The sequence below is a fragment of the Phlebotomus argentipes genome, unplaced genomic scaffold, assembly GCF_947086385.1.
Source record: "Phlebotomus argentipes unplaced genomic scaffold, Phlebotomus argentipes genome assembly contig_15, whole genome shotgun sequence".
NCBI lineage: Eukaryota > Metazoa > Arthropoda > Insecta > Diptera > Psychodidae > Phlebotomus > Phlebotomus argentipes.
In genome coordinates this window covers 16951493-16977965 of record NW_026776181.1, presented here as the reverse complement: position 1 = coordinate 16977965, position 26473 = coordinate 16951493, and the positions used below count along the sequence as shown (strand labels likewise).

General features: G+C 40.5%; 2 protein-coding genes across 8 annotated transcripts; both read left to right on the top strand.

Moving 5' to 3' along the window:
- Positions 1 to 17: 17 nt before the first annotated feature.
- LOC132263031 (neuroglian) lies at positions 18 to 22026 on the top strand. 7 transcript variants are annotated; one of them, XR_009468472.1, is made up of 11 exons: positions 99 to 380; positions 4565 to 4907; positions 5022 to 5151; positions 14670 to 16668; positions 16750 to 16984; positions 17049 to 17625; positions 17929 to 18260; positions 18323 to 18533; positions 18703 to 18809; positions 19191 to 19497; positions 19678 to 19787. XR_009468472.1 is itself a non-coding variant. In XM_059762584.1 (10 exons), the coding sequence occupies exons 2-10, from the start codon at positions 4850 to 4852 to the stop codon at positions 19806 to 19808; spliced, it is 3783 nt and encodes a 1260-aa protein (XP_059618567.1). In that variant the 5' UTR covers positions 54 to 380; positions 4565 to 4849; the 3' UTR covers positions 19809 to 22026. The 7 variants fall into 7 exon arrangements, 5 of the variants coding, with proteins under 5 accessions (XP_059618572.1, XP_059618571.1, XP_059618567.1 ...); XR_009468473.1 differs by having other exon boundaries at positions 19675 to 19787; XM_059762584.1 differs by lacking the exon at positions 19191 to 19497 and having other exon boundaries at positions 54 to 380; positions 19675 to 22026.
- Positions 22027 to 23241: 1215 nt separating this feature from the next.
- Positions 23242 to 25482, top strand: LOC132263032 (pre-mRNA-splicing factor CWC25 homolog). The gene is made up of 2 exons (XM_059762590.1): positions 23242 to 23396; positions 23460 to 25482. The coding sequence occupies exons 1-2, from the start codon at positions 23379 to 23381 to the stop codon at positions 24720 to 24722; spliced, it is 1281 nt and encodes a 426-aa protein (XP_059618573.1). The 5' UTR covers positions 23242 to 23378; the 3' UTR covers positions 24723 to 25482.
- Positions 25483 to 26473: the final 991 nt, after the last annotated feature.

Sequence of the window (26473 nt, the reverse complement as noted above, 5' to 3'; positions counted from 1 at the left end):
CACAATTTTTGATTTGCTATTTTGGTGGAAATCGCTGAATTTGAAGGTCTCAATCTTGCCAATCTTTCAGCGCGAACGTTAACGGCGACTGAAGATTTCGTGAAACATTGCCACCTTGCAACACTAGCAGCGAAGATGGCTGATTGACACACCGCGCCCAACATTTTCCCAGAAGTTTTCACCTAAATTCACGGGTTAGGATCCAACCAGAGGCACAGTGCTGTGAAATATCAGTGCATCCGGTGTGACGACGCGGAAGTAGTCCGTAGTGCAATGTGCAAGTGCTAAAAGTGCAGAGAAAAGTGTGACTTTGTCTCCCAAGCAACCCTCTTTCAGCGGAGTCACCTTTTTTCTTTCACCCAAAGGATTCACCAGCGCAGGTGGGTGACCTTTCTGCCACCTTTCGCTCCCTCTGAGCACCAGCTCGGCCGCCTGCTGGTCGCGGGGCGCCTCCTGGGGTCGCGGGGCGCTCTTTGGGCCAAATGGGCGTTTTCCTCGCACCTCAGAGCACACTTTGATGACGTCATGGCACTAAACACACGGCCGCGGTGGCCGCGCGGCCGCTCGCGAGGCGCCCCCGTCCGCCGTGGCGGGGCGCTCCTGGACGGACTCCGCTAAATCCGCCCGTGATCTCATGGCAGAGCAGCCGAGAAGTCGCCCGCGGTTGCGTCACGCCAATATTTATGATTTTGCAAGCATTCGCGACAGATTTAGCCTCTCTCTGCCCAAGACAATCTCCCGCCAAGAGAGCGTGGGAGTGATAAGACAGCCAGTCGGACACCGGGCTGGTCCCTGAGCAAATAAACACACATTTGTTTAGGTCGGAAGTGATCGATTTGGCACATAAAAGACGAGTAGGAATTTTACAGCGTCCGTGAGGTTTATGATCTTTCGCTTTAAGCCGCCGTCACATGGGAATTGATGCTGAGAAGAGTTGTTATCACATCCAATAACCATGGCCAATTGCAGCCCAGAAGAATAAGGATAAATTCGTCTTATTGGACAAGTGGCTGAAAATTCAAAAATATTCTGATCAGACGCTTTTTTTTGTCCACCAAATCCCACTTAAATCCCTCCTTAAATCAAAGTTTTGGCAGAGATAAAAAAAAGTTTTTCTATTATGCAAAGATGAAGAATTGCTGATCTTATGAACAGAGTTGACTCAGCATTGGCAAAATTGACACAATTCCACTGAAAAGCATTTAAATTCAACACAGATTGCAAATAAACTGCTCTCAGATGAAGTTTATTAGTGGTGAAAATTTGAGGTTTATTGCTAGTCAAGAAAGTTTGAGAGAGATTTTTGTTTGATAAAATGATTAATTGATGCTCAGCGAAACTATTATTCTGAATAAGAGTGGTTTGGAAGTGATTATTTTGAGAGATTTCTCAAAAGCTTCAAGACAAAATTCAGATAAACTTTCTTTCACCTTTTTGTTTTTCCCGGTTTGTGTTTGACAAAGGGAAAATGCGTGCTTGAGAGTCATTCTGTGCTTTGGAGTGCAAATAGTAATTAAATGGGAAGAAGATATTTTTTCCAAACAGCAATTATGCTCAGAATATTATGACAAAATGAATTAATTGCACTCGCTGGTTGAGGCAGATGGGAAGACGCGGGAACGGCGAGAGCGAGAGGCGTATGGAAATGACGGTTCTCTCCAATATAAATAAGTTCAGAGAGTGACTTCATAAATTGTGAATGAGAAGAAGTCTCGTTAAGATTATTTTAATGTCTTGGCGAGTGGAGTTTGTGTGGTAGTGAAATCTCTCTATCGTTCTGTGCAGCTTCTTAAGCTCTAACAGGTTAGGAAAAGAGTGAAAGATCGTGTACAAGAGGAATGCTAGGCAATTGCATCTGCTGCTTTGCAGTTTGAAACAGTTACATTTTAATAATTCTCACTACTTCAGAGAGAGAAAGAGAGAAAAATTCTGCAGATTGTCTTGGCCTTATTAGTTGTTGAGTTAAATTGGAAACAATTTACCACGTTTTTCTCTCTCTCTCTCTCTGTCTTGTTGACTTTTCAAATGCAGTTTTTCTCCATCGCGTCTCTTCATTCGCCTGCGGAAAAGTCTTTTGCTTTTTCTGCTACACTTCCAATCATTCCAACGGTGTTTGGATGTTAATTGCTTGTTATTAGTTTTCAGTGTTACGAAAAATTAAATCATCGACTGTGGATGTGAAGAATAACTTCTTGCAGCAGCACTTAATGTGCTTTTGCAAATTAATTATATCATCAATTCTCTGACTCATGATTTATTGGATTCTTTGCTCTACGTTTCTCTCTCTTTCGCTCTTTCGCTGAGAATTCAATTAAAATTGAAACCAATTGACTCTTATAATGTTTTCACTGTTTGTCGAGCAGTGATAGTGTTTCTAGAACTCACTGGAAAAAAGAGTACAATAGTAGTAATTAATTTATCATTCACCGTGTGTGCATGGATAAAAAGTGAAACTATTCACAATATCAATTCGTATTTTAACTGGCTAAGGAGTCGTTGTAACTTTATTTTCATGGATTCGTAGAACTGCATTGCAATAGTACGATTCATAACATTTACGAAAGTGAGGAATTTATTTTTTACGAGATCTGAAACGTTTTAGACGTTTATAAGCCGGAAAATTCACGTGAAAACTAAGGAAAATAGACAATAATGATGTTTATAGGTTGATTGGGATAGATTGATTGAATTTATCTATTAATTTGTGCACTTTTCAATCTACTTAATGGAGGTTATGTGTTTCCGGACATTCTTCGACTCTTCCTTGAGGAAGATCTTTCAGATGAATTTGTGAGGAACGTCAATGTGGAGAAAAATGGGCAAAGAAACACTCTTTAAACCAAAACTCAAAAGTAGGTGTAAGGAAATTGCAACGTAAATTCGTAAATTTTACGAACTTACAAACGAAATCTGTAATGTTGCAACGACTGCTAAATCATATTTAGATATTGAATTGTCACATGTATTGCTCGTAATGCTCAATATGATGAGTAATGAATGGCAGTTTTGGCTTGAGTTGTTTTATTTTGCACTCTCAATGGATGATTCAACAACCTTTATAGCCTCATTATGGAAAGGGGGCGGCGAGAGAAGAGCGAAAGGGAGCTGAGAAAAGGTGTGAAGAGAGACGCGCAAGAAGGTGAAATAAAACATATTGATTTTTCTATTTTGAGTTCTTTTACCCGCTAAAGACTGGAAAACGCGTGCATTTTCTGGCTGGCAATTCTGGTGTTTTTCTTTCTTTCTTTTTTTCGCGTGAGCCGAGAAAATGACAAGAAAAGAGACCATTTGCGAAGAGAGGAATTGAGCACATGTCGGTGGAAAATGTGGAAAATTAGAGGTTATTGCCATTTGGTTTGTTAGAGTTTGATTGTGAATCAATTTTCTCAGGCGCAGACGATTGAATAATTGCAAATTGTATGTCTGCTTCTCTTTATTGATCATTCACTGTTGTGTTTCTCCACTGCAGTTCGGAATCAATTTTTCCTGATTTAAAATTCACTCTGGCAAATTGTATGTGTTTGTGTGTTTAAAAGGTTCAAGAAACTCCCCGGGAAAATTTTCTATTGTCCTTGGATAGCTTCCAAAGCACTTTTACTTTATTTCCGATGATGCTTTTGCACACTCTATTCATTCAATGTTATTGTTAGAATCCTTTTTGCCAATAGAGAGATTTAATCTATCTGCCAATCGAGATAATTGGGCGTTTATAGTGATAGATATGGAATGATGGGGGGATTTTTTATCCACTGGAAATTGCAAAAAATCTATTATTATTGTGGTATCCTTGAAGTGATGTCCTGATGGTTGTGGAGCAACGCATGCGTTTCACCAGCGATTTTCCTATTTCCGTCCCTCTCCCACGTTATCCTGGTGGAGGATTGTGTCAGAGAAAACTAATGCAGACAGCAAAAGTGCCCAGCTAAACAGTTTATTGGTTGTGTCGCACTTAGTCAGTTGGGAATTGTTGCTCTGATGGTGATTTTCACTGACAAATAATAAGTCATTGTGTGAAAATTTGTGTGCTTTGCTTAGTGTCAAATACACTCTTTAATAGAGTTTATCCCCATGCCAAAGTCTCTGGGGATTCAATGTCAAATGGCGAATGATAAGTCATATCGACTTCTGTGAAATGCAGAGTTTCTATCAGACTTTCTATCATATCAAGAGTTTGGATGATTGATGTTTATAGCGTTAGAGATAAAAATAATAGAATTTTCGAGGGCTTTTATATAACGAGGAACTCTGCATGAGAAGAAATTACAGAGCAGTGTGTGAAAAAGCATTGTTCTACAGAGCCATGAAGGTTTAGAGGGTGAGTCAGGAATTGAGGGTGTGCGCGGCTGGGAGAAGGAATGAGGGAAGAAGTTACTTGATCTGATGGATATCGTGTCGAATTTCATGTGGTAGAAAGAAAAAATGTACTCTATTTCCAACAGTCATTCACTTTCCACGCCACTATGCGATATGATAATGGAGCAAATATGGCTAATTGACTTCCCGTATGACTAAATTCTATGCAATTTCTAATGCAAGTCTTTTCTCTAAATGTCTCTCATTGCAGGAAGAGGTGAACGTCGTGTGGAGAAAACCCTACGAAAGTGTAATAAAATAATTTTGTGCTGCCATTGAAAAGAGAAGAAGAAGAGTGTTTTGTGAGCGCGGTGAAGAGTGTGAAAATTGTGCGAGAAAGTCAACGATATTAATTAGAATTGCGATATTAGTGTTATAGTGATCTTTTTTCTCAGTTTGAAATCTCTTAAGTGTGAATCTCCAAGATTTCTCTCGGCACGAGGAAAAGAGAGGAGAAAATTGACGAGAGGAAGGAGCAATAAAAGTGCAGTCCAGAATGTGGCGACAGAGTATCTGTCTTGTCGCTGCACTCTTTCTCACAGCAAATGCACTGAGTAAGTGTTCTTCTTCCAATGAATTGCATGAATTATTCAATACAATTTTCACACTGAAAGTGTCCTTTTTTTCCTTGCTAAATAATTAATTGGTCAATGTGTCACGCCTTGTAGTTCATTCACCGCCACGAATTGTGAAGGAACCACCAACAGATGAACTGCTGTTCCAGGTGGCACTGCAAGAGGCGGAAAATAACAAGCCATTTCTCATTGAGTGCGAAGCTGAGGGAGAGCCAGCGCCAAAGTGAGTATTTGCCACTCTGTTGCTTAAATATTTAGAGGAAAACCGTCTAGTCTCGAGGCAGAGTCGAAATACAGTGAGAAATTTGCATTAATTCCGCATATTTATCATACTTTCGTGTCTGTATAATCAATTCCGTTCAACTGTACACTAAACACACCCTCTTCTCTGTTTTGGGGGCAATTAAAACAGTGCGATAGACGGGAGAATAATGTTCAAAAGAGGGCGGAATTTCACCACCACCGGCATTTTAATATACAAAATTTTACAGTGAAATAATAATTATGATGAGATGCGTGATATAAATTGAGACATTCCACCAGGATTTCCCCCCGTTCTATTTTAATGAAGATCATTTTCCTGTCCTTTGCATAGTCTGCACACACCAACCAAAACCAACTGCTATTGTCCCCCATTCCGTAAACCATCACGGAATTTGTCACTTCTTCCAATTTGTGGCACAATTGCAGAGAGAGAGAGAGACATTTTGTCACCCCAAATAATACTCGATGGTATCATATTCATCCCATTTTTGGAGGCTGCAAAAGGAGTGGAATAGCGTGTATTTGTGATGGCCCGGTGGGATTTATTAGACGATGCCGACGTTTGATTGAGCATCCAAAAGGGAATGAGAGGGAAAAGGAGGATTGATAGGCATTTGGCATATGCTCAACTTTCCATTTAACTCTTCACGGGCGCTCAGCAATTCAGTGCACTCATTGAATTGAGGACATTTGAGGACCATTGAGAGATTGTGAGGGAGTTTGTTATTATTTTTTTGCCCCTTTTCTCTTCGCTTTCAGGACAATTCATGACAATTCAATTGAACTTGATGACATAACACTCGAATCTTGTCTGTTTTTCTTTCCTTCCCTTGTATTTCTTTTCCATCTTTCTCTCTCTGATTTCATCGTGATTTTGTGGGTTGAATTTATTGGCAAAAGATGAGGACTTTTGGCCTAATATCCTAAACTAAAATCAAAACTAATACAGACAGCTGGTGTGTCGTCTGAAGTGGAATATTATGTACAAGATGAAAGAAGAAAAAAGCTGCTGGCAAAGAAATTTTGCTCGTTATTTACTCAAAAGCCATCAGAGTGGATTTCGGAGGCTTCTGTGCAGAGTCCTAAAGGGAGAGAAGACGGCAAAGGGAAAAGAGGAATGGCAGAAATTTCGCAATTTGCTCTGAAAAATTCACAGCTGGCACAAAATTTTAGGGTAAATACACATATTGTCTGTCTTTCGGGCTCCACAATCTGTTGATTTTTCAGTATTTTCTCCCACACACACTCGCCGTTTTGGCTGAAGTAAATTTTGTATGGATGTAGAAAAACTGACCGTCAATTGCTAATTGCTTTTTTGCCTTTATTTTCCCCCATTAACGATCTCTTCAGCACTTCTTCGTGGGCTATCAGCACTTTAGAGAGAGAGCGCGGAAGGGAAATTAGGGATCATCAATCTCACTCTTTCTCTTTTTTTTGTCCATTTGTATCGCAAGCATTAGAGATGATTCACTGAAGAGCATTTGAATGTTTGCTCACAATTGATTTTACATCAACATCCTTCGCTATGTGTTGACAGACATTTATGAGATTTTCCCTCATCTTTTCGCCCATATCATCGTGTATTCAGACACACTATTCAGTCCTCTGAGTCCTTGAGATAACTTTTCCTGTAATCCGAGATTATGTCTGGTTCAATATCAATGCTTTTGCTGACAATTTTGCAAAGTGAAAATGTCTTCTTCTTATGCATTTATCACATTAAATGTTTTTTCTTCTTCTTATGTGTAGTCGTTCTGCTATTTCCGCATTTTGTGGTCTGCAATCTGTCGTCATCTGTGAATTTATTTTTATCTTTCACTGCTCCATATTGTACATAAATAAAATGCTCTTCTTTCAATATTTATAGCAACAGTCGACTGTGAAGAAAAGAGAGAGAGAAGACAGAGAGAAAAATGAAGACAAGAAATTCTGAAGACAAAGTTTCTCGTCCTTGGTTGCTTTTTGCCAATGATCTCTCTCTCTCTCTTCTATTCCATTCTTTTTTTGCATAATTTTTCTTCCCAAGTCATCGCGTGAAAATTTAACAGGTGCAGAATTACACAGAGCAAAGAAATTTCTCTTTTTCAAGGGTTTTGTTGAAGATTGTAAATGAGATTTAGTCATCCTCTTTGAGGGATTATCGCTCGCTTTAAAAAGACGAGAGAGATTTAGAGAAGTTGAATGGAAAATTTCCCTATTGATTTTCTCGTGTCTGTGGCGGAAGAGAAAAAGGAAAAGAAAAGTGTCCTGAACAACCCCTGAAAAGGACAACATCGCGAGTGAGAGGAAGAGAGAGAAATTGCGGCTCCCATATATTCTTGTTTACATTGTATCAATCACGTTTCTCGTCTTCTCTCGTAACATCCTCGTCTTTGGCACCACAAGAGCCATTGCTAAATATTATTTCACTTTAACGATCGACATGAACAAAGTGCTCAATGGGTGGCTCTATTTTCCCCAAGCATACACATGCGATGTCTGGTTATAAAAAGTGTTACATTGCACTCGGTGAATCACGTTTTGTAGGGAAAAATGAGTGGAGAAGAAGTGTGGACATGATATGGGATCGCTTTTCATTATGCGACGCTTCATGTTTACAATCTTGAGAGGGTTGTTGAAGCTCAGCGGGAAATCTAAAACCAACTCTTTCTCTTATTTTCCTCTCTTCGCTGTTGCATTTGTGCATTTGCCTTTGAAGGTAGATTAATTGTTAAATTCTCAAGACATTCGCTTTGCACTCCTTATATTTGTGTTACCAATTCGATTGTCACTGTAAATTATTACACTCCATTGACTTTTGATTGTAATTTTCGGGAGGGAATTTCGCGTGCACAGCGCTTGAGAGTGTGGGAAAATTGTTGTTCCAAATTTATTGTCAACGACATGAATATGTAAAATATTCTGGAATATGTATATAATAAAAGTCTGAATTTAATATGAAATTGAGACTCCCTTTTTACCTCATGCTTTGGGAGAATTTTGCAATATTGTTTTCCAACATTAAAAGCCATTCATGGAAGAGAGAGAAAGAGAGAGAGAGAGAGAAAAGGCACGAAAATACAAGAGTGAAATGCAAATGAACTTATTCTTGCTCAAAATGTCGTCTTAGTCTCCCCCATTAAGTTGATAAGTGAGTTTTCTCTTGGCGTTTTAATAAGGCACAAAACCCCGTGATGTGGAGGTTTGTTGTTGGGGGTTGATGTTTGCATGAAAGTATGTATTCACGCTTGGCGTCCTCCTCGTCATTCAATGCCACAATGAAGAAAGAAGGAAGAGTGGGAAGGGGAGGATAATGTTGAGAATTGGAAAAACAATAAATGAATTTTATGTCGAGGGCGGCGAGAGAAGCGATTAGACGCCCCGTTGGCGGTTGTCTAAGGGGTGGTTTTCAATGCAGACTGTGACTTTCACTGACATCAAGACAAGAATGGATTTTCTGGCAAATTTCCAAAGTCAAAATGCCCAAAAATATGTTCACACATCGAGAGTGAAGAATCCTCATTGAAGGTGTTTGATGTCCTTTTGAACTCCCACGCGTGATGGCTTCATGAATCATCTCACTATCGAGTGAGAGAAAGACTGAGAAAAGGTGTGGGTGGGTTATAAAGTCAACGGGGTGCTAAATTGTCGCGTGTTTAGTGGCTAAGAACCAAAGTTATATATTTTCCTTTCTACAAACTTATCCATTTCGACCTGTAGAAAAAGCTGATGGACACATTATGTATGAATCCATGTGTCTCTTAAAGAGAGGAGGAAAATCAACTAAGAACATTCCTAATAAAGTCACGTGCCGGTGAAAGTTAATGACATGGAAGAAATCATGGTTGCAATTTGAACTATTTCAACCCCTTTTTCCCCTGGATTTCTGTGTAATTGTGCAGAAAACTTTTACAATATCCTTTGGGAAATTATGTCGTGTCATTGCAATAATGTAAAATAAAAAAAAGGAGGTTAAATTCTTAGAGCAGAAGCAGTTGGAACGAGTCAGTTTGTCTGGAGGCAATTTTATCATATGGAATTAGTGTGTGTTCGTTAGATATAAGCCCTATACGCGTGGTTCTTGCGGAATCACGCAATTGGTCGCTTTCTGGATGATGAATGAGGGCGATAGTTTTATGTTTTCCATATGCTTTTATGGGTCTCTTCTCTATCTTCTCTATATATGTGTGTAACAATTATAGGCATGATGCGGTTTGAAGTTTAGTGAGGAGGGGTCAGTAAACCTAATCCGTAAACACGACACTGAAAATATTCACAAATGCCTCAATGGGATTTTCAACTTCTCTTGCCATTTTTCGATTGTCGATAGGGAAAATGTGTAATGTGATGGCAAAATTCATGGCAGTTGGTTAGCTTGAGGTGATCATAGTTAAGTCCTCTCTTTTTCATTTCAGCATGCTTTCAACTCGAGTCAATATTAGACTTTTCTCCCCATTTTGTCTCATTCTTTTTTCGGTTTTTTTGCTTGCACAAGCAAGAATCGATCGAGTTAAAAGTTTCACTTGGCTGTGAAAAGGGAATTCTGTTGCATGTTGAGTATATTTTCTGCTATAGCGATTCGACCGTTTCCAAACACACACACACAGAGTTTGTGTGGAGCTCTAATGAAAGGGTGTGAGGGTGTGTGTGAGAGTAGCGTGGAAATCCTCCCCTTATATTTCTATTTGATTTACCTTCTAACGTCTCCAAAGGGCGCGAGAGAGGCACTGAATGGGGAGGGAAAATAAGGAAACAGGAACATTCGATATGATCGCAATATTCTCTCTCTTTCTCCGAGAAAATCTAGACAGGAAAATTCACGGGGTGTTTTTCACTCTTTCGTATTTCATGGATTATCATTGATTTGCAGCAAATGAGATTGTTCTTATCTTGGATAAAACAACTCGAGAGAGCGAGAGAGATTTTCCTTGTATCTGTTGATTCAATGTGTGTGTTTTTCTATCAATATTGATCTTGGCATCTTATAAAGACGCTGGTAAACTTTATTTCCTCGAGGACAATGGCTTGATGGTATGAAAGATATCAACTGTGGAATTATTCATCAGGATATGAAAGTGATTTCAAAGTCAGATTTTGCCATAATGACAGAAAGTTAGGTCAGTCTCAAGCAAGGAAACTGATGAAGGGAAAAGAAGGATTTCCTAACGAGTCATCACTGTGTGTCATTTAATAAAGTTTAGAAAGAGAGAAAGAGAAAATCCAATCATGCTTTGCATCTAATTCCTTTTTAATCCAATGTACTTTTCAAATGATTCATTCGTTAACAGTACAAGACAGTTGGTGTCTCTGTGAACACCCTGTTTTGTCGTTCACACACGAGGGGGATGAAAAGTTCCAAATAAATAAAATTCCCTCGTGGCGGCGGCAAAAGTCTGACAATTTGCCTGCGGACACAAACACCCATTTGTTGGCCGAAGTGTGGCACACGAAGGCGAAGGGAGGAAAAGTTGTGCCTCTCTAACACACCCACTTTGGCTGTTAATTAACATTAATTGATGTAAATGACTATCAACGATGAGTCATCTCGTGGATTCTTTTTCTTTCTTCTATTTCGGAGGAGAAGGACTTGTGTTAATCACTCTCGGAATGCAGTTCATTTGCTCAATATCTATGCATCTCACTGTCTCTCACTCCTCAAGTACAATTACTCAATAGCATGCAAACTGCAATTCCTCTGCAATTTTCTCCTTGCTTGTGGGTATTAAATTGCATTGCGGTGTAATTGGTTTGATCCCTATTGCATTCCCTGGATTTTGTGATATGTTTTTGCAGAGGGTTTCACATGTATTTATCTATTTGTGACACGCGCGCTTGTGGGTGATATTTGATGAATTTAGACACACACACATTTCTCTATGTTTGGAGTAATCAAACATTAGTTATGGCAAAAGCATTTCCGTGAGTTGTGTGAATAGTTGTAAATTTTGACCAAAATCCAATTTGTCCAATTATTCTGCTGACAATTGTATTCAATTTACAATTGGTGTGAACGTGGTGGGATTTTAATTTAGGGTGTCTCACTTTCCAATACTTCCCAATCAAATAATGGTTTGATCAAATTGAAATTTGCTCAGTGAAAAAAATGGAAAAGCATGAATTTTAATTCTCTTTGTCATTGTTTCTAATGAAATTTCATGTTTTTCTTGCTATATTTTTCTTTATTCTTACTGGAAATGAAGGTTTTTGCGTGTCAAATTTACTGACTCGTCGTTGCAACTTTACTTCCATAACATATTAAAAAAGCTGTCAACAATATGAAATGATTTATTAAAAAAATCAAATATAATCCAAGTGGAGAATTTACCTCCTTTGAATTGGATTTTTCTGGCCAGTTGTGCACATTTCAAAGCACCAGATTGAGGTTATGTGTTTCCAATTGCGTTTAGACAGCATTTGCGAGTATGAAAACGTGACTGTGCTCAAATGTCACAACAATGACATCTTTCCGGACATTCTGGTCAGCAGAATCCTTTAAGAATCTGCGGAAAACCATATAATAACAGAGAGATATTAGACAATCGCTGACAGTTTCGCCCTGTTGAATTCATTCTTCGCGTTTGACAGTTGAAATTCGTATTAAATAAACCCAAACTTTGCCTTGCAACGTCTTCTCGCTTGTATTTCATTAAGTGCTGAATGTTCATTCATTCAGCACTTCTCTGCTCCGTGATCACGATATGACTCACTGACTGACCTCAGTGCTGCCTCTACCGTCAAATAATGCTAACAGCGAGAATCTCATCAGGAGGAGAAGGCCGCCATGGCAGTGGAATTACCGCCACAAGCTCTCCAAGGATACCAATTGGGGAATTTGATTTACAGTACTTTACACTAGCGCCACCGGGCGGCCGCCAAACTAAGCTATGAAATTTGCTGCAAGGAAATGAAACTGCTTCCTAAAGAGACGAGTTTGTTTTATAGTTTGCGCATTGTGAGACACCCTTTGGACTCTCGGACACCTGTCCAATATCGCACATGGCACACAATAGTATTCTATCTCCATTCTGACTCCCATGTTTTGCCTTTTGTGCCAACAATTCGTACACACTGGGCGACCGCGGAGGATGAGAAGACAAGTGTGTGATGGATGAATGGGCGCGAAGAGAGCGCAGTTGCGCGAGGGTGTTAATGAATATCAACATGATGTATCACATCATTTGTGGATTAATAATAAATTTTCGTGTTTTAATCCTATTAAATGGGCTTCAACAATTGAATGAGGGCAGAGATGTGGACAATGTTTTATTGTTGGGACGGGATTTTTTGATATGAAAATGAATTTTGCCACCTTTTTGGATAGAGAAAGACAGTAGAGATTTGACCCAAACCCCAATTTAATGTTCCCTTGCACTGCGTGACATATAAATCAAATCAGATTAAAATTTAATTAACATTAAATGTGGCACATCTCGTGCGCCAGTGTCATACAGAGACAATAATAGTGTGGATTGTGTATCAAGAGGAATTGACGAGAGTGTGGAGAATGTCTCTCATCGGAGCGTTCTTCGGTTATTTTCTTCCATCAAGTCTGATGAGTCGAAATGGTGCGGGTTATTTTGGATATATTCTGTGGTTGACTCTTATTAGAATAAATCATATTACAGCGCACACACAACGCCTTCAGAAAAGACATGACCATTTAAAGTTTTGGGGTCTTTTTTCGGTTACTTCGCTCAGTGGCGTAAGAAGAAAATGTTCTTTCAAATAGGATACTTTTCTTTAATTGCATCTACAATTGGGCTTTTTTTTTATACATAATTACAATAGACATTTCCGCTTCCAATTCTCAACAATTTCATTCTTCTTTTTGCACAAATTCATCTTGTTAAGATGAATATTATATACTTTTGTCTTCTAGTCTAGCAAATGCAAAGTGGAACATTGAGATAAATGTGGAGATTAAGTTGTGACACAAAGATGTGATTCTATAAATGGGGATTGAATGTTATTTCAAGACAACTTTTTTGGTGAATTTGAAGTTGGGAAATATATTGTGAAAAGGAGTAAAATGTCTGTTATTCTAATAAATAGTTATTTCAGTTCATCTTTTCGGATAAATTGGTGCAATAATTCCTCATATAATTGTACACAATTGTATTTGCTGAATCATTCTCTGTTATATTTTGCTCAATATTGTTGTATTGTCAGTGAAAGAAACTTCTGAACTGGATTATAAGTCTTAACAATTTGCGTAATTAGAGAAGTGGAGTGAGTTGAAGAGATGCAAATCAGCATCAATGAAAGAGACTGTCATACATTTTGCCAATGAAAGAAGAGAATTGAATGAAAGCGAATATTTAACACAACACACACACACTTACAATGAACACATAAGGAGCAATTCTTAGTCACACACAAAAATGATAAATTTTAAACATGTAAAAGTTTAACATGTTCCAACAGACCATTTTAAGCGATTCCATAAAATGTAAGAGAGGAAAAATTGTGAAATTTGTCAGAATTACTAAAATTCAAGTTCATAACTAGTTAATCCGTGATAAAAAGAATTTATTGAAAACATAATTCATGTTCATGCTTGAAAATTAAAGCTACAAACACAGATTGATCCATTTTTGCAAGATATTTGTAGATTTAAAAAGATACAAAATGGATTAACACGTGTTGGCCAGAATAGCAAATAACACAAGTGGTGAATATTTTTACACTAACGCCATTTTAATCCTTTCACATGTGACTGAAAATAGCAAAAACGTGTGTTAAACTAATATAACACAATATTTACATATCTTGTGTGACTCAGAATTGCTCCAATAATCTCTCGTTCGTTCAAGAATTTGTATCCAGAGAGAGTGAGAGAGTGAAAATATCTGAGATTGTTTCTCTGCTTTCGATGTGTGATTAAATTTAGCTATTCCCAGAAATATTTCGGATAGCAATAGGCCTATAAATATAAATATAAATCCTCCTATTGGAAAAGCGGTTGGAATGAAGAGAAGAAGTGGAGAGAAAATGAAGGGAAAAACGCACAGTGGGAGTTAATAAAATTTTATATTTATCGTCTTTGAGAGGGTGAAAGATGACGATGATGATTACTTGGGACACTGGAAAATTGCAAGTATGACGATGGCATAGAAATTTTCTTATAACACATTGTGAGTAGCATAATTTTCTCTGTTTCACTTTGTGTTTGAGTGTGTGTGTGAAGATGGAATTGCCTGTTGAGCAACCTTGACTCAATTGACGAGAATAAAACACACATTTTCCCAGTGTGTAAGACCAAATGTGAGTGAGAATGAGAAGTGGCAGAGGAGAGAATTACAAGAAATTCTATGCTGTATGCTGATGGGGGTTATTTATAGAAAATCGAGAACATTATAATTCCAAAAAGTTTAATAGGTCAAATGTGCGCAATGTGAGATGAAATGTTGCGTTTCCGCTTCGTGATTTGAAGACAGAGAAATAGAGGAAGAGAGTTTTGTTTGCTAATATTCCACTCTCTCTGTTTCCTTTCCTCAGATATCGATGGATAAAGAACGGAAAGAAGTTCGATTGGCAAGTGTACGATGATCGCATGTCTCAGCAGCCTGGACGAGGAACGCTGGTCATCACGAGGCCGCGAGATGAGGACTTGGGACAGTATCAGTGCTTTGCTGAGAATGAGCACGGCATCGCGACGTCGAATTCGGTGTTTGTGCGAAAGGCGGAGTTGAATAACTTCAAGGATGACGTGCCGAAGTTGATGTCCGCAAATGAGGGTCAGCCTTTCAAGCTGCAGTGTCAGCCGCCGGATGGCTGGCCAAAGCCCAATGTCTACTGGTTGATTCAGAACTACGACGGCGGCATTCTCAGCATCAACAATTCACGCATGACACTCGATCCGGAGGGAAATCTCTGGTTCTCCAATGTCACACGCTACGATGCGTCCGATGACTTCTACTATGCCTGTGCCGCGATGTCTGCTTTCCGCAATGAGTACAAATTGGGCAATCGTGTGATGCTGGAGGTGCACCAAACGGGCATTTCGCCCACACAGAATCGCCACCCGCCGCAGCAACAGTATGTGACGAGGAAGAATGAGGTGGCACTGCGTGGAAAGCGTGTTGAGATATATTGCATCTTCGGCGGAACGCCATTGCCGCAAACGGTGTGGACGAAGAATGGACAGTCGATATTTTGGAGTGATCGTGTGTCGCAAGGACACTACGGCAAGTCACTGGTGATAAAACACACGACATTTGAGGATGCCGGAACGTATACATGCGAAGCGTCGAACGGCGTGGGAAATGCTCAATCGTATTCTATCAATTTGCAAGTTCTCGCCACGCCGTATTTCACAGTTGAACCGGAAATACAGAATGCCGCCGAGGGTGAAACAGTCACGTTCAATTGCGAGGCTTCAGGATCACCAGAACCTGTGATTAAGTGGATTCACAATGGGAAGCCCATTCAGGAGTCGCCGGTGAATGATCGACGAATTGTCACGACCAATAGCATAACGATTCGTGATATTAAGAAGTTGGATACTGGAAATTACGGTTGCAACGCCACCAATTCTCTAGGATATGTCTACAAAGATTTCTACCTCAATGTGTTGGCTCTGCCGCCGGAGATTGTCGAGTTGCCACGCCTGGAAGCCACTGTGGACAGGAGAACTGTCACGCTGGTGTGCAGAGTGTTCGGTGCGCCAAAGCCCGAAGTAAAGTGGATTCGCAATGGGTTGGAATTGACGGGCGGACGATACAAGGTTCTCGACAATGGTGATTTGCAGATCAGTGATGTGGCATTTGCCGATGCTGGTGACTACACGTGCTATGCTGTGAATAAATTCGGCAGCAAGGATGCAAATGGGACGCTGATTGTCAAAGAACACACGAAGATAAGTGACGCTCCGGAGGATTATGAAGTTATTGCTGGCACACCGGCGACATTCAGATGCAATGCCATGGCGGATTCGTCGCTGGACTTGACGATTGAGTGGCTGAAGGATGGGGAGATTATTGATTTTGAGAGTGAACCACGCTTTGTCAAAACCAATGACAATTCACTGACCATTTCCAAGACCACTGAGCTGGATTCGGGCATTTATATTTGTGTCGCCAGGACGGAATTGGACGAGGCGCGCGCTCAGGCGACGCTGACAGTGCAGGATGTGCCAAATCCACCGCAATTGCTCAGTGTTGTGTGCAATGCGCGCGATGCCACGGTGTCGTGGACGCCTCAGGGTGACAATCGTGCGCCCATTCTGCACTACACCATCCAGTACAACACCTCCTTCACGCCGGACACGTGGGAAGTGGCGCACGAGAAGGTGCCAGCCACGGACTTCGCTTTCGCCGTGTTCATGAGTCCGTGGGCCAATTACACCTTCCGCGTGATCGCGTGGAACAAAGTGGGTCCATCCACGCCGTCCGGACACAGTGATGTGTGCACCACGCAGCCCGATGTGCCGTACAAGAATCCAGACAATGTCGAGGGCAAGGGAAGTGAGCCCAATAATCTCATCATCAAGTGGACGGTGAGTTTGTTAATAATGGTTAAAGAACTAGTTTTCTAGGAACTGTCGTAATTGGACCATAAAATCTCGATTTCATTGCAGCCAATGCCCGAAATTGAGCACAATGCTCCGCTCTTCCAGTACCGCGTGTACTGGAATCAGGAGATCCCTGGAGCGCAGGTGAATACAGAGACAATACCCAATTGGCGTCAATCGGAGCTGATTATGCGCGACCAGCCAACATTTACGCGGTACAGAATCCGCGTTGTGGCAGTGAATCGAATGGGAGAGTCGAATGTCATGGCAAGTCCGGTGATTGGATACTCTGGGGAGGATCGTAAGTTGGTGAAGAATCCTTAAAAATACTGAGCATTTGATTTGAATCACTTTGTGTCTTTCAGGTCCACTGGAGGCGCCGAAGAACTTCACTCTGCTGCAAGTCACTGACAGCACAAAGGCTCTGATGAGCTGGAATCCGGTGTCTGAGCAGTCTGTCAGGGGTCACTTCAAGGGGTACAAGATTCAGGTGTGGACTCAGGGTGAGGGCGAGGAGAATCTCAGGGAGATTCACGTGAAGGGTGACTCCAATCGTGCTCTGGTGGACAAGTGCACACCGAATGCCCTCAATTTCGCACGAGTGCTCGTCTACAACAGTCGCTACAATGGTCCACCCAGTGAAACGCTGTCCTTCCAGACGCCAGAAGGCGTTCCCGGCACTGTTCAGTCGCTGGACGCCTTCCCACTCGGTTCATCGGCCTTCCTGCTGGTGTGGAAGAGGCCACTGCAGCCGAACGGTGAGCTGCAGGGCTACAAGATCTACTATGAAGAGGTGAAGGGGACTTTCCTGAGCACCAAAATGGAGCGAGAGCCACATATCAGTGATCCAAGAGCCACACGAGCAAAATTGGCTGGATTGAAGCCAGAAACAAAGTATCGACTCTACATCACAGCGACAACGAGAGCTGGTGAAGGCGAACCGTGAGTATATTTCTTGTTTGACTACACAAAGAAATCCGATACGGAAGAGATTTACACTGAAAGTAGTTGATATAATCCTATAAAAATACATTTTCATAGCTCACAAGAAAGTATGAATGGAAAACCTGTTGATTCCTCTTGCCTAGAATGCTGGGGAAAAAATGCATTATAGCTTATGCAAATGAGTGATATTGATCTCTGGGAATAATAATAGGCATTTGGAGGAATTTGCAGTTTTTCTTCTTCTGTCTTGTTTTGCTTTGATTTGCTGGTTTTAACACAAATTGCTTGTCTTTTTCTCAGTTTCTACATCGAGAAGAAGACACTGACTGGACTGTCAGTGCCTCCGGATGTGCCTCAGTTTGGCTGGGATCGTCTGCCAAGTGACAATGGCCTGGCCAATATCAAAGTGACGTGGTTCCCGAATCTGGATGGCAAGCCTGGATCGCACTTCTTTGCCAAGTATCGCGTGAAGGGCGAGAGTCAGTGGCAGACGACGGATCCGCAGCTGGATGAGGACACGCTGATTGTGCGCGGTCTGCAGCCGGAGACCAACTATGAGTTCCGCGTCGTGGCTGTGGATGGGGATTATCTCACGGAGAGTGGCTCGCAGGAGGTGGACACTTATGGCATTGGTGAGTGTTTTCTGCTGCTGTTCTTCTTTGAATTCCCTGTGACAATTCTGTGGCCTTTGCAGAGGGACCGATAAAGGTGCCGAATGAGAATGTCGCCACTGCGGGATGGTTTATTGGCATGATGCTGGCAATTGCCTTCCTGCTGCTCCTTCTCATTGTTATCTGCATCATCAAGAGGAATCGTGGTGGGAAGTATGATGTCCATGATCGTGAGATGGCAAATGGGAGGCGTGATTATCCGGAAGAGGGTGGCTTCCATGAGTATTCGCAGCCGTAAGTTTGGATTAAAGACAAATTGTTTTGAAGTCTCTCTCTTTGGGGTAAGTTTAAACGGTGGATTAATGTGTTTTCTGCTTTCTTTTTTCTCTCCCTCCAAACAAAAAAACCTCTTTTCCTGCAATACCACAAAACAAAACCCAAAAAAACAAACACACGAGCGCAGCTTGGACAATAAGAGCCAAGGTAGACAATCATTGAGTTCCAATCAGACTAAGCATGGACCAGAAAGTGACACAGATTCGATGGCTGAGTATGGTGAGGGCGACACAGGTGAGTTTCGTAGGCGCTTTTGCAGCACAAGTTATTAATAATAATTTTTGATAAAATGTGCGCCTTTCAATACAAACATTTCATTATCTCATCCAATTAATTGTTCTCTTTCCCCCCGATTAAAACGTGAAATTTTGTGTCCCTTTGTTTTTTTGGTGATTAATTTACATTTTGATTAACATTGTTGCCGAAAAAGGAGTGTGATTTGGTGATTTCTTCTAGTTCTTTTGGCGATTGTCGCTCTTATGAAAGAAACGACAAAAATGAGCGATGATCGTCAGAAGGATAAGAAATGAAGAAACAATTCATATTCCTTGATTTTTTTGCCTGCTTTTTTGATTTCCCCGCATTGTTGTGCTTCTTTTTTTCTTTTATGTTCAGAGGGAATGAATGAAGACGGTTCCTTCATTGGTCAATATGGACGAAAAGGACGAAATCCTGAGACGAATTCACAGGCATTTGCCACGCTTGTGTAGACACAAAGGCAATTAAGAAAAAAAAGGCCGAGAAAAAGGATGAAAGTTGGCGAAAAAGAAAGAGATAATCAAAAACGGAAGATGAAAAAAAATGAGAATCTGCAACTGATGAAGAAAATCAACAAAATAAGGATTCGCATATTAGTTTTTAGCCCACTTATGCCTTAAGTTTTTTATTTCCACATAGAAAACTTTTTTAAGTTAATTTTGAGGTACGTTGGATTTTTTTCTTTTCTTTTTATTTGTGTCGTATTTTTGCGCATTTTGTTGTTATTTGGCAGAAAAAAGCACACTTGGCAGTAGAAGATTCTTAATGCACAAATTTGCAAAATATTGATTTTTTTTCACTGTCGAAATTGCGCAGAATTAATTGATGACTTTGTTTCCAGCAGGACAATTCACAGAGGATGGATCTTTCATTGGTCAATATGTTCCTGGCAAAATACAGCAACCAGTTAGTCCACAACCAATTCCACACAATCCGCCACCGAATCAGGGAGGAAATGTTGCGACGTACGTGTAAAATGTCTCTCTTTGTCATATGTAGTTAAAAAAAGAAAGAAAGAAAACCAATTTCCTGATGGACGGTCGCTTTGTGGGAAAGGAAAGTGCGCGTGGCGCTTTGACGAAGACAACATGTAATGTTTAAATTATTGCCTTTCCTTCTCACCAAAACAACCGAACGAATCGATTACGAGTAATTGATGTATTTATTCTTGCTATTATTGAGAAGTGGAAAGAAGAAAATGCTAACAAAGAAATTGCACTTAAAGTGCAATAAAAAAAAATGAAAAACATTTTTTGTATTTAGTTAAGCCACAAATCATCATTTTGCTGAATTTTTTGTGTAGGAACAGGAAAAAAAGAAAACAAATTACTTCTCAGAAGAAGAAAAAACAGTGAGAAATGAAGATCATCACAAAAAGGGATGTATAAAATAATAAAATGAAGCAAACAATTAGAAAAAAAATGACGGAAAACTGGGAAGTAAAGGAAAGCCGTTCTCTGCCTCTGTGGATTATTTATTGAAAAGAAGCAACAAGAAAAAAAGGAGTAAGAATCTGTATATTTAAATACTCTATAAGGTGAAAAACCAGAAAAAAAGAATCTCTATTTGAAATGTCTTTAATGCGCAGCTTTAGTTTTGACAAGAATTGCTTAAAAAAAAAAAGAAAAAATGACACAATGTGAAATCATTAACTTTTCTCTCTATCGCTAGAAATGCACAAGATAAGAAAAAAAAACATTGTGTTTTTTTCCGTCTATTCTGATGATGATTTATTGGAAAGAGTGAAAAAAAAGAGAGCATAAAAAATTCCGCAGAATAAGAGAATTTATCAAACACAAATTTTGTGTGCGTCTGTTGTAATATAATTACTTGAAGTAATTGAGCAAATCTTATTTACTTGTCTTATGAAATCACATGCAATTAGACGATAATTATTTTGTTGAATTAATTTAAATAGAAATATCTTTTTTTTTATTATATTTTATTTTTAAACTAATATTGTCCAAGTTTTTTCTGTCCTCATGTCCTTTTCTACAACATTATTATAAAGAAGAAATGAAAGAAAGAAAGATAGAAAGAGCAACAAATGTATAGTTTTACAGAATGTGGTGGAAAATGAATTCGTGCAGCTATTTTTTTCTCAAATGACTGTAGAATTATTAATTTTTTTTGTATTAGTTTGTAAGATTTACAAATTAGACGCTGAAGTGTTCAATTTCATTTATTTTTTCCCCTTTTCATCATCAGTAAATCTTTGATCTCTCTGTCTTTTTTTATCCCCCCCCCGTGAATTTATGAACAAACCCTTTGAGCGGCAGCTAAATATTTCATTAAGAAGAAAATCGTGCAAAATAAAATTCATGCACAATTTACTATCTTTGTCATGTTTTGATTTCTCTCTCTCGAAAAAAAAAGAAAGCAGAATTAAGAGTATTTTAAGTGTAAATCACAAATTTATTTTCCGCCATATATTTTTGTCCTCTGTTTTTTTTTAGGTATTAAGAAAAGTAACTTTCTGTAGCTTTTTTGTATGACCAAAACTTCACGTCCTTTATATATATATATAGAAAAACTCACAAGAGCAAATGGAAAAATCACACACTTGAAATTTTTTTTTAATTTCTATTATACACCTTTTATTTTAAGAGAAGAGTAAATGAAAGGAATACGAAGACGAAGGAAATAAACTTTTATTTTACTTATTTGATCATTTATTTCTTTTTGATTGCATGCTTTTCTTTCAGTTTCTTCTTATTCAGTCGTGCTTGTTTTTCTTTTTCTTTTGGGGTCGCGCAATTCGCGAGGATGTGTGTGTGAAATTTCAGTGAATGAATGAGGGGGAAATTCTTAAGGTGGGACTGGCATTCTTACAGGGTTTTGAATAGCAAAATATTGTTATGTTTGACCTCCTGATTTGCTCGCAATCTTTTTGCACGTTTTGTCACAGCTTTTCCTTGTAGTGAAAGAAGAGGGAGTGAAAAAAAGGTCACACTTTAACTGCACAGTTGATTTTGTAGGTGAGTCTCTTTTTTGCTTTAAGAAAAGAAAAAGAAAGGTGAAACGAAGAAGAAGAAATGCAATTTATAGCTTGTAAAAGGAAAAAAGATGAGAGGAATTTTTGGGGCCTATACAGAAAATAAAGAGAAAAAACTAATAAAGAGAAAGAGAAAGAAATATTTTGAGGAGAGCTTTTCCGAGCTATTAATTGTGTGGCACAACATTTGTAAAAAGGGAAGAAGAAAGAAATCATTAAGATAGTGTAATAGAAAAATATATTTAAAAAAAAGAAAAGAAAAGTGCGAGACGCTTTTGTGCTTTCAATGTGGAAACTCTTAAGAAAAAAAAATACTGTTCTATATATCTATATATTTGTAAGAAGGAAAATCGAACATTGAAAAATCTTTCCTGTTAACTTGCTCTATTTCTCTTCAGCGCACAGCGAAATGCATTATGGAAAAAAACTTAGTTGTTAAGATGTGGTCTTTGGTGGATTGTCCACATATATAAATTGCTCTCCATTCATGAAACGGACTCAGTGAGATAAATAAGTCCCTCGACATCCAAGACAAAACTGACAAATACTGCCACTGTTGAATGTTCTCTAGTGAATAAGGCGATTTTTACAGAAGAACAATTTGGTAGTGAAGAAACAGTAGAAGAAGAAGAGATTGTAGAACTCCTCCAAGTCCATCGACCACCGCTTAGAGAAAACTATCAATGGAAGTAAGTTCTCCTAAAGATAAGAGAGGATGAAGTTAAGAATGAATAAGTGTAGCAGTGAAATGAAAGAGGAAAAGCACCAGTGTAGCACTGAATTCATATTTTGATACATTTAGGAGTTAAATAAATTTGATAAGAGAACGTGAAGATGCTTGAGACTAGGAAGATATCCTAAATAATTTATGTCTTATCAAAGTCACACACACACACACACACGACAGTGAGAGAAGAAAAAAACCAACTAATTAACCATTTAAGTGTAATTTATTCCTTATCGAGCTTCCCCATGACAAATTAATCCACTAAATACAGCACTTCTAATCCATTCTTGGAGATTCTTGAGCCTTGAAACCCACTGATTTTTTCTCATTTTCGTCAAAATCCTTCATTTGGGAATACGAAGAAGTGCAAGAGAAACCAAAAGGAAGGATGTTTTTTGAATGATAAAAATGATTATTAACAAACATAGAATAATATATATTCTAGTTACATGTATTTGAGAAGAAAAAGATGAAGAGAAAGGAAGAACAACCATTAAGTATATTTAAAAGATACTTGTAGTTTTCTTTTATGTTGCTGTATGAAATAATTGAGAAATAAACCCTTGAAATTCCTAAATTAATCACTAATTTTTCAATCCAAGAGTGAAAAAACTGAAAGATTTTCGGTTGGTTTTCGAATAATCAACATGCATGCAAGTCAATTTGACAACCACACATCTGGCAACACTGAGAGGTTATGTCGGCGTCACATCTGAGTTTGTTTTGATTCTCGACAAGGCTATATTTATCACTTTATCTCTGTTCTTCTGGAAATTCTCATTAAATATCCGTCAATTGCGCCAGATAAACACTCGACGCTATCATGGGTGGTGGTGATTTGGTGAGTAAATCAAGCGTAATTGCAGTAATCCCGTGTCTCACGGATCCTTCTCACGTCTTCCAGAATGCCAAGAAGTCCTGGCATCCCAACACGCTGAAGAACCAGGAGCGCGTGTGGAAGGTGGAGCAGGCGGATGCGGCCGAGAAGAGGAAGATGGCAGAGCTGCAGAAGGAGATCTCGGAGGAGCGCAGCCGGGAGGAGTTGAAGAAAATAGCACACACCTCCGGAGTCATTGACATGGGTGAAGATAAGAAGCTGGAGTGGATGTACAAGGGCCCCACGGAGTTGGTGAATCGCGAGGAGTACCTCCTGGGCAGGCCCGTGGACAAGACCTTCGAGCAACTCACCGCGGAAGCGGACAATCAGTTGATTGGCGTGACTGTGCCCAAGAATCACGTCGAGCACGAGTGCATACCGTTCTCCATCCGGGCGTTTCGGGGCACTCAGGGTGGGGAGCAAGTGGACATGGCGCGGAAGATCATGGAGGATCCCCTGATGGCGATAAAGCAGAAGGAAATGGAGTCGCGAAGGAAGATTCTGGAGAATCCCGTGAAACTCAAGGAGTTGCACAGATTGCTGAAGAAGGATCAGCCCAAATCGTCGAAGAAGAGCAAGAAGAAGGACAAGAAGAAGCGGAAGAGGAGGAGGAGCTCAAGTTCTGACTCTGATGGTGGCGATTTGGATGCATTGTTGGCGAAAAAGTACAAGAAAATCCAATCCGTGATCAATGACGAGAAGGGAGAGGCGAATTTGGACCTCAATCAGCTGCTGGAGGACAAGTATGACAAGCTGTCCAAGGAGCTAGACAAGATGGGAAGCAAGAAGAAGCACAGCAAGCGCAAGAGGAGTCCTTCGCCGGTGCGATCCAGGCGAGTGATGGATGACGACGAGGGAAGCTCGAGGATAGTCACGAAGAATTACGGGCTGGTGTCTGCCGATGGGAAGTCCATCAGGATTGAGGGGAAACATCGCCGGGAGGAGCGATCCAGGCCGTCAGAGACTGAGACGAGCTCGCGAAAGGCCAAAGCCTGGACACGACCGGAGCGCCAGCGTCTCACGGAGGCGGAGAAGGAGGCGAAGCGCCGGGAGATGATGGACAACGCTGTGTGGCGAGATCGGGAGCGCGAGAGGAACGTGAGGCGCTATCGGGAGGATGATCGCGTGCAGAAGGCCAGGGAGGAGGGCCGTGAATTCGACAGGAACTTCATCAACAAGGAGCTCCACAAGGCCGTGAGTCGGGAGACCGTGGAGTCGCGCATCAAGAGCAACGTGAACAACATCCAGCGCTCCTCGCACTCCATGAACGCCAATTTCGCTCGGCGGTAGGCAGAGAGCAGCGGGCGTCTTAGTGACGAACCGCCCCAACCCCCCGGACGGAGAGGCATCGAGGGAAAGTGGGTCAGGGAGAAAGTGTTCCCCACTGGGGAGCTAAAAATATACACACACGGCACACGGAGTGCTGGCGAAGGCAGCATTCGCCCTGCTCTCGGAGAGAGGCCGTTCACCCCCCCGAAGGAAGAAGAAATGCCAGGAGGAATCGAGGGACTTTTCGGGACTCAACCCCAATAATTTCGTTGATGTGACGACAAAGGAGGGCGCGACCACCCTTACTATCCACGCATCCCAAGATGCGCGCAAGCCAAGGAATTCTCTGCAGCAGTTCAACGACCCTCGTGAGCTTTCTCTTTCGGGGAAAAATATAGGTTGGTCGGGAAACATTTTCGCCCACAAATTTTCGGGGGTGCGTTGCGTGTGTGTGCGTGTGTGCGTTAAGGGAATTGAATTTTCGATGGGGAAGAATAAAGAATGAGGGTAGAGAGGAAGTGTTTGGCTGACATCCTTGCCATCCAGAGAGAGAGAGAAAGGAATGGGGATTATTACAGGCCGAGAAGAGGGATATATTCAACATTCTTATCAGGAATGTATCTAATTTCCCAATTGAACAATGAGATGTTTGTTCTATTGCAAGTCTTCCTTCGCGCGCGTTTCTCCATATTTCGGATTTCTTATCATTTGCTGTGTTGAAAATTGTGTATAAAATTAATCGGAAAAGAAACCGCCATAAATGTTATAAAAGCAAGAAAGGAGAGAGAGTGTATTAATAAATTTCTCTTCCAAGAAATGTAATTTCAAGGAAGACAAACTTCCCTGCAGCATTTAGTCACTGTCCACGCTTGATATCCTCTGTGAAATAATACAAAATTCCCTTTGAAAAACCCTACAAAGTCATGGCAAAAAGCCTGCTTTTTTTTGCTCCATTTCTAGCATTTTCACCCTCACGCACTTTTACAATCGAAAAGGGAATTTCGTGGTTTATGACTCCCGCGCTCTTACCCAAGCACAAAACACCACAGCTCGGGAAAAAGTGGCTCGGAGTTGTAGTTGAGATGCGGCAGAGCTGAAAAAAAGTAAAAGTTCGTTGGTCTAGTGACCCCGGCGAAGCGCGCGGGAAGGCGCACGTGGGTTCGGCGAGTCCCACAGGAGAGTTCAATGGACCCCATGAGAAAATTGAAATTGAAATGTAGAATCTGGGCGACAAGAGAGCCCTTCAAGGAGCGCCCTTTGTCGCAACTTAATGGAATTTCACCAGGGAATCGATTCCACACTTTCCCTTTTTCATCGCTTTGCACGCCAAACCCGGAAAAAGGATCCGGGAGAAAATCAATCTTGGACGTTCCGCACTTTTCGCGCATCGAAATCGCGCAATTTTTGTGCAAAGAAAAGCATCTTCAGGCCGCACTTGAGTTTAGCTGTCTTTTCGCGTATCTCTCAAGGAAATTACTCTATTTAAGGTGGAATTTCTACGGTGATTTTCCACATCTTTCAGGTTCAAGAAACTTTGCCTTGTCCACACCCTCCGCCCTGAGCCACAGAGCTGAAGGGAGAGCACGAGTTGGGAATAGATAATGAGAGGCAATGTGGACACATTGGGAGTCATAAAAGTCGTTGGGTGAAAAAGTATCATTATGGGGCTTAACAATAACTTGATGTGTGTGTTCTTCCCGCTGTCGTTCCCTATTCCCAAATTCAGTCACCTAGGCAACAAGAGAGCTCACAGGAAAATCATTGATGCTCCA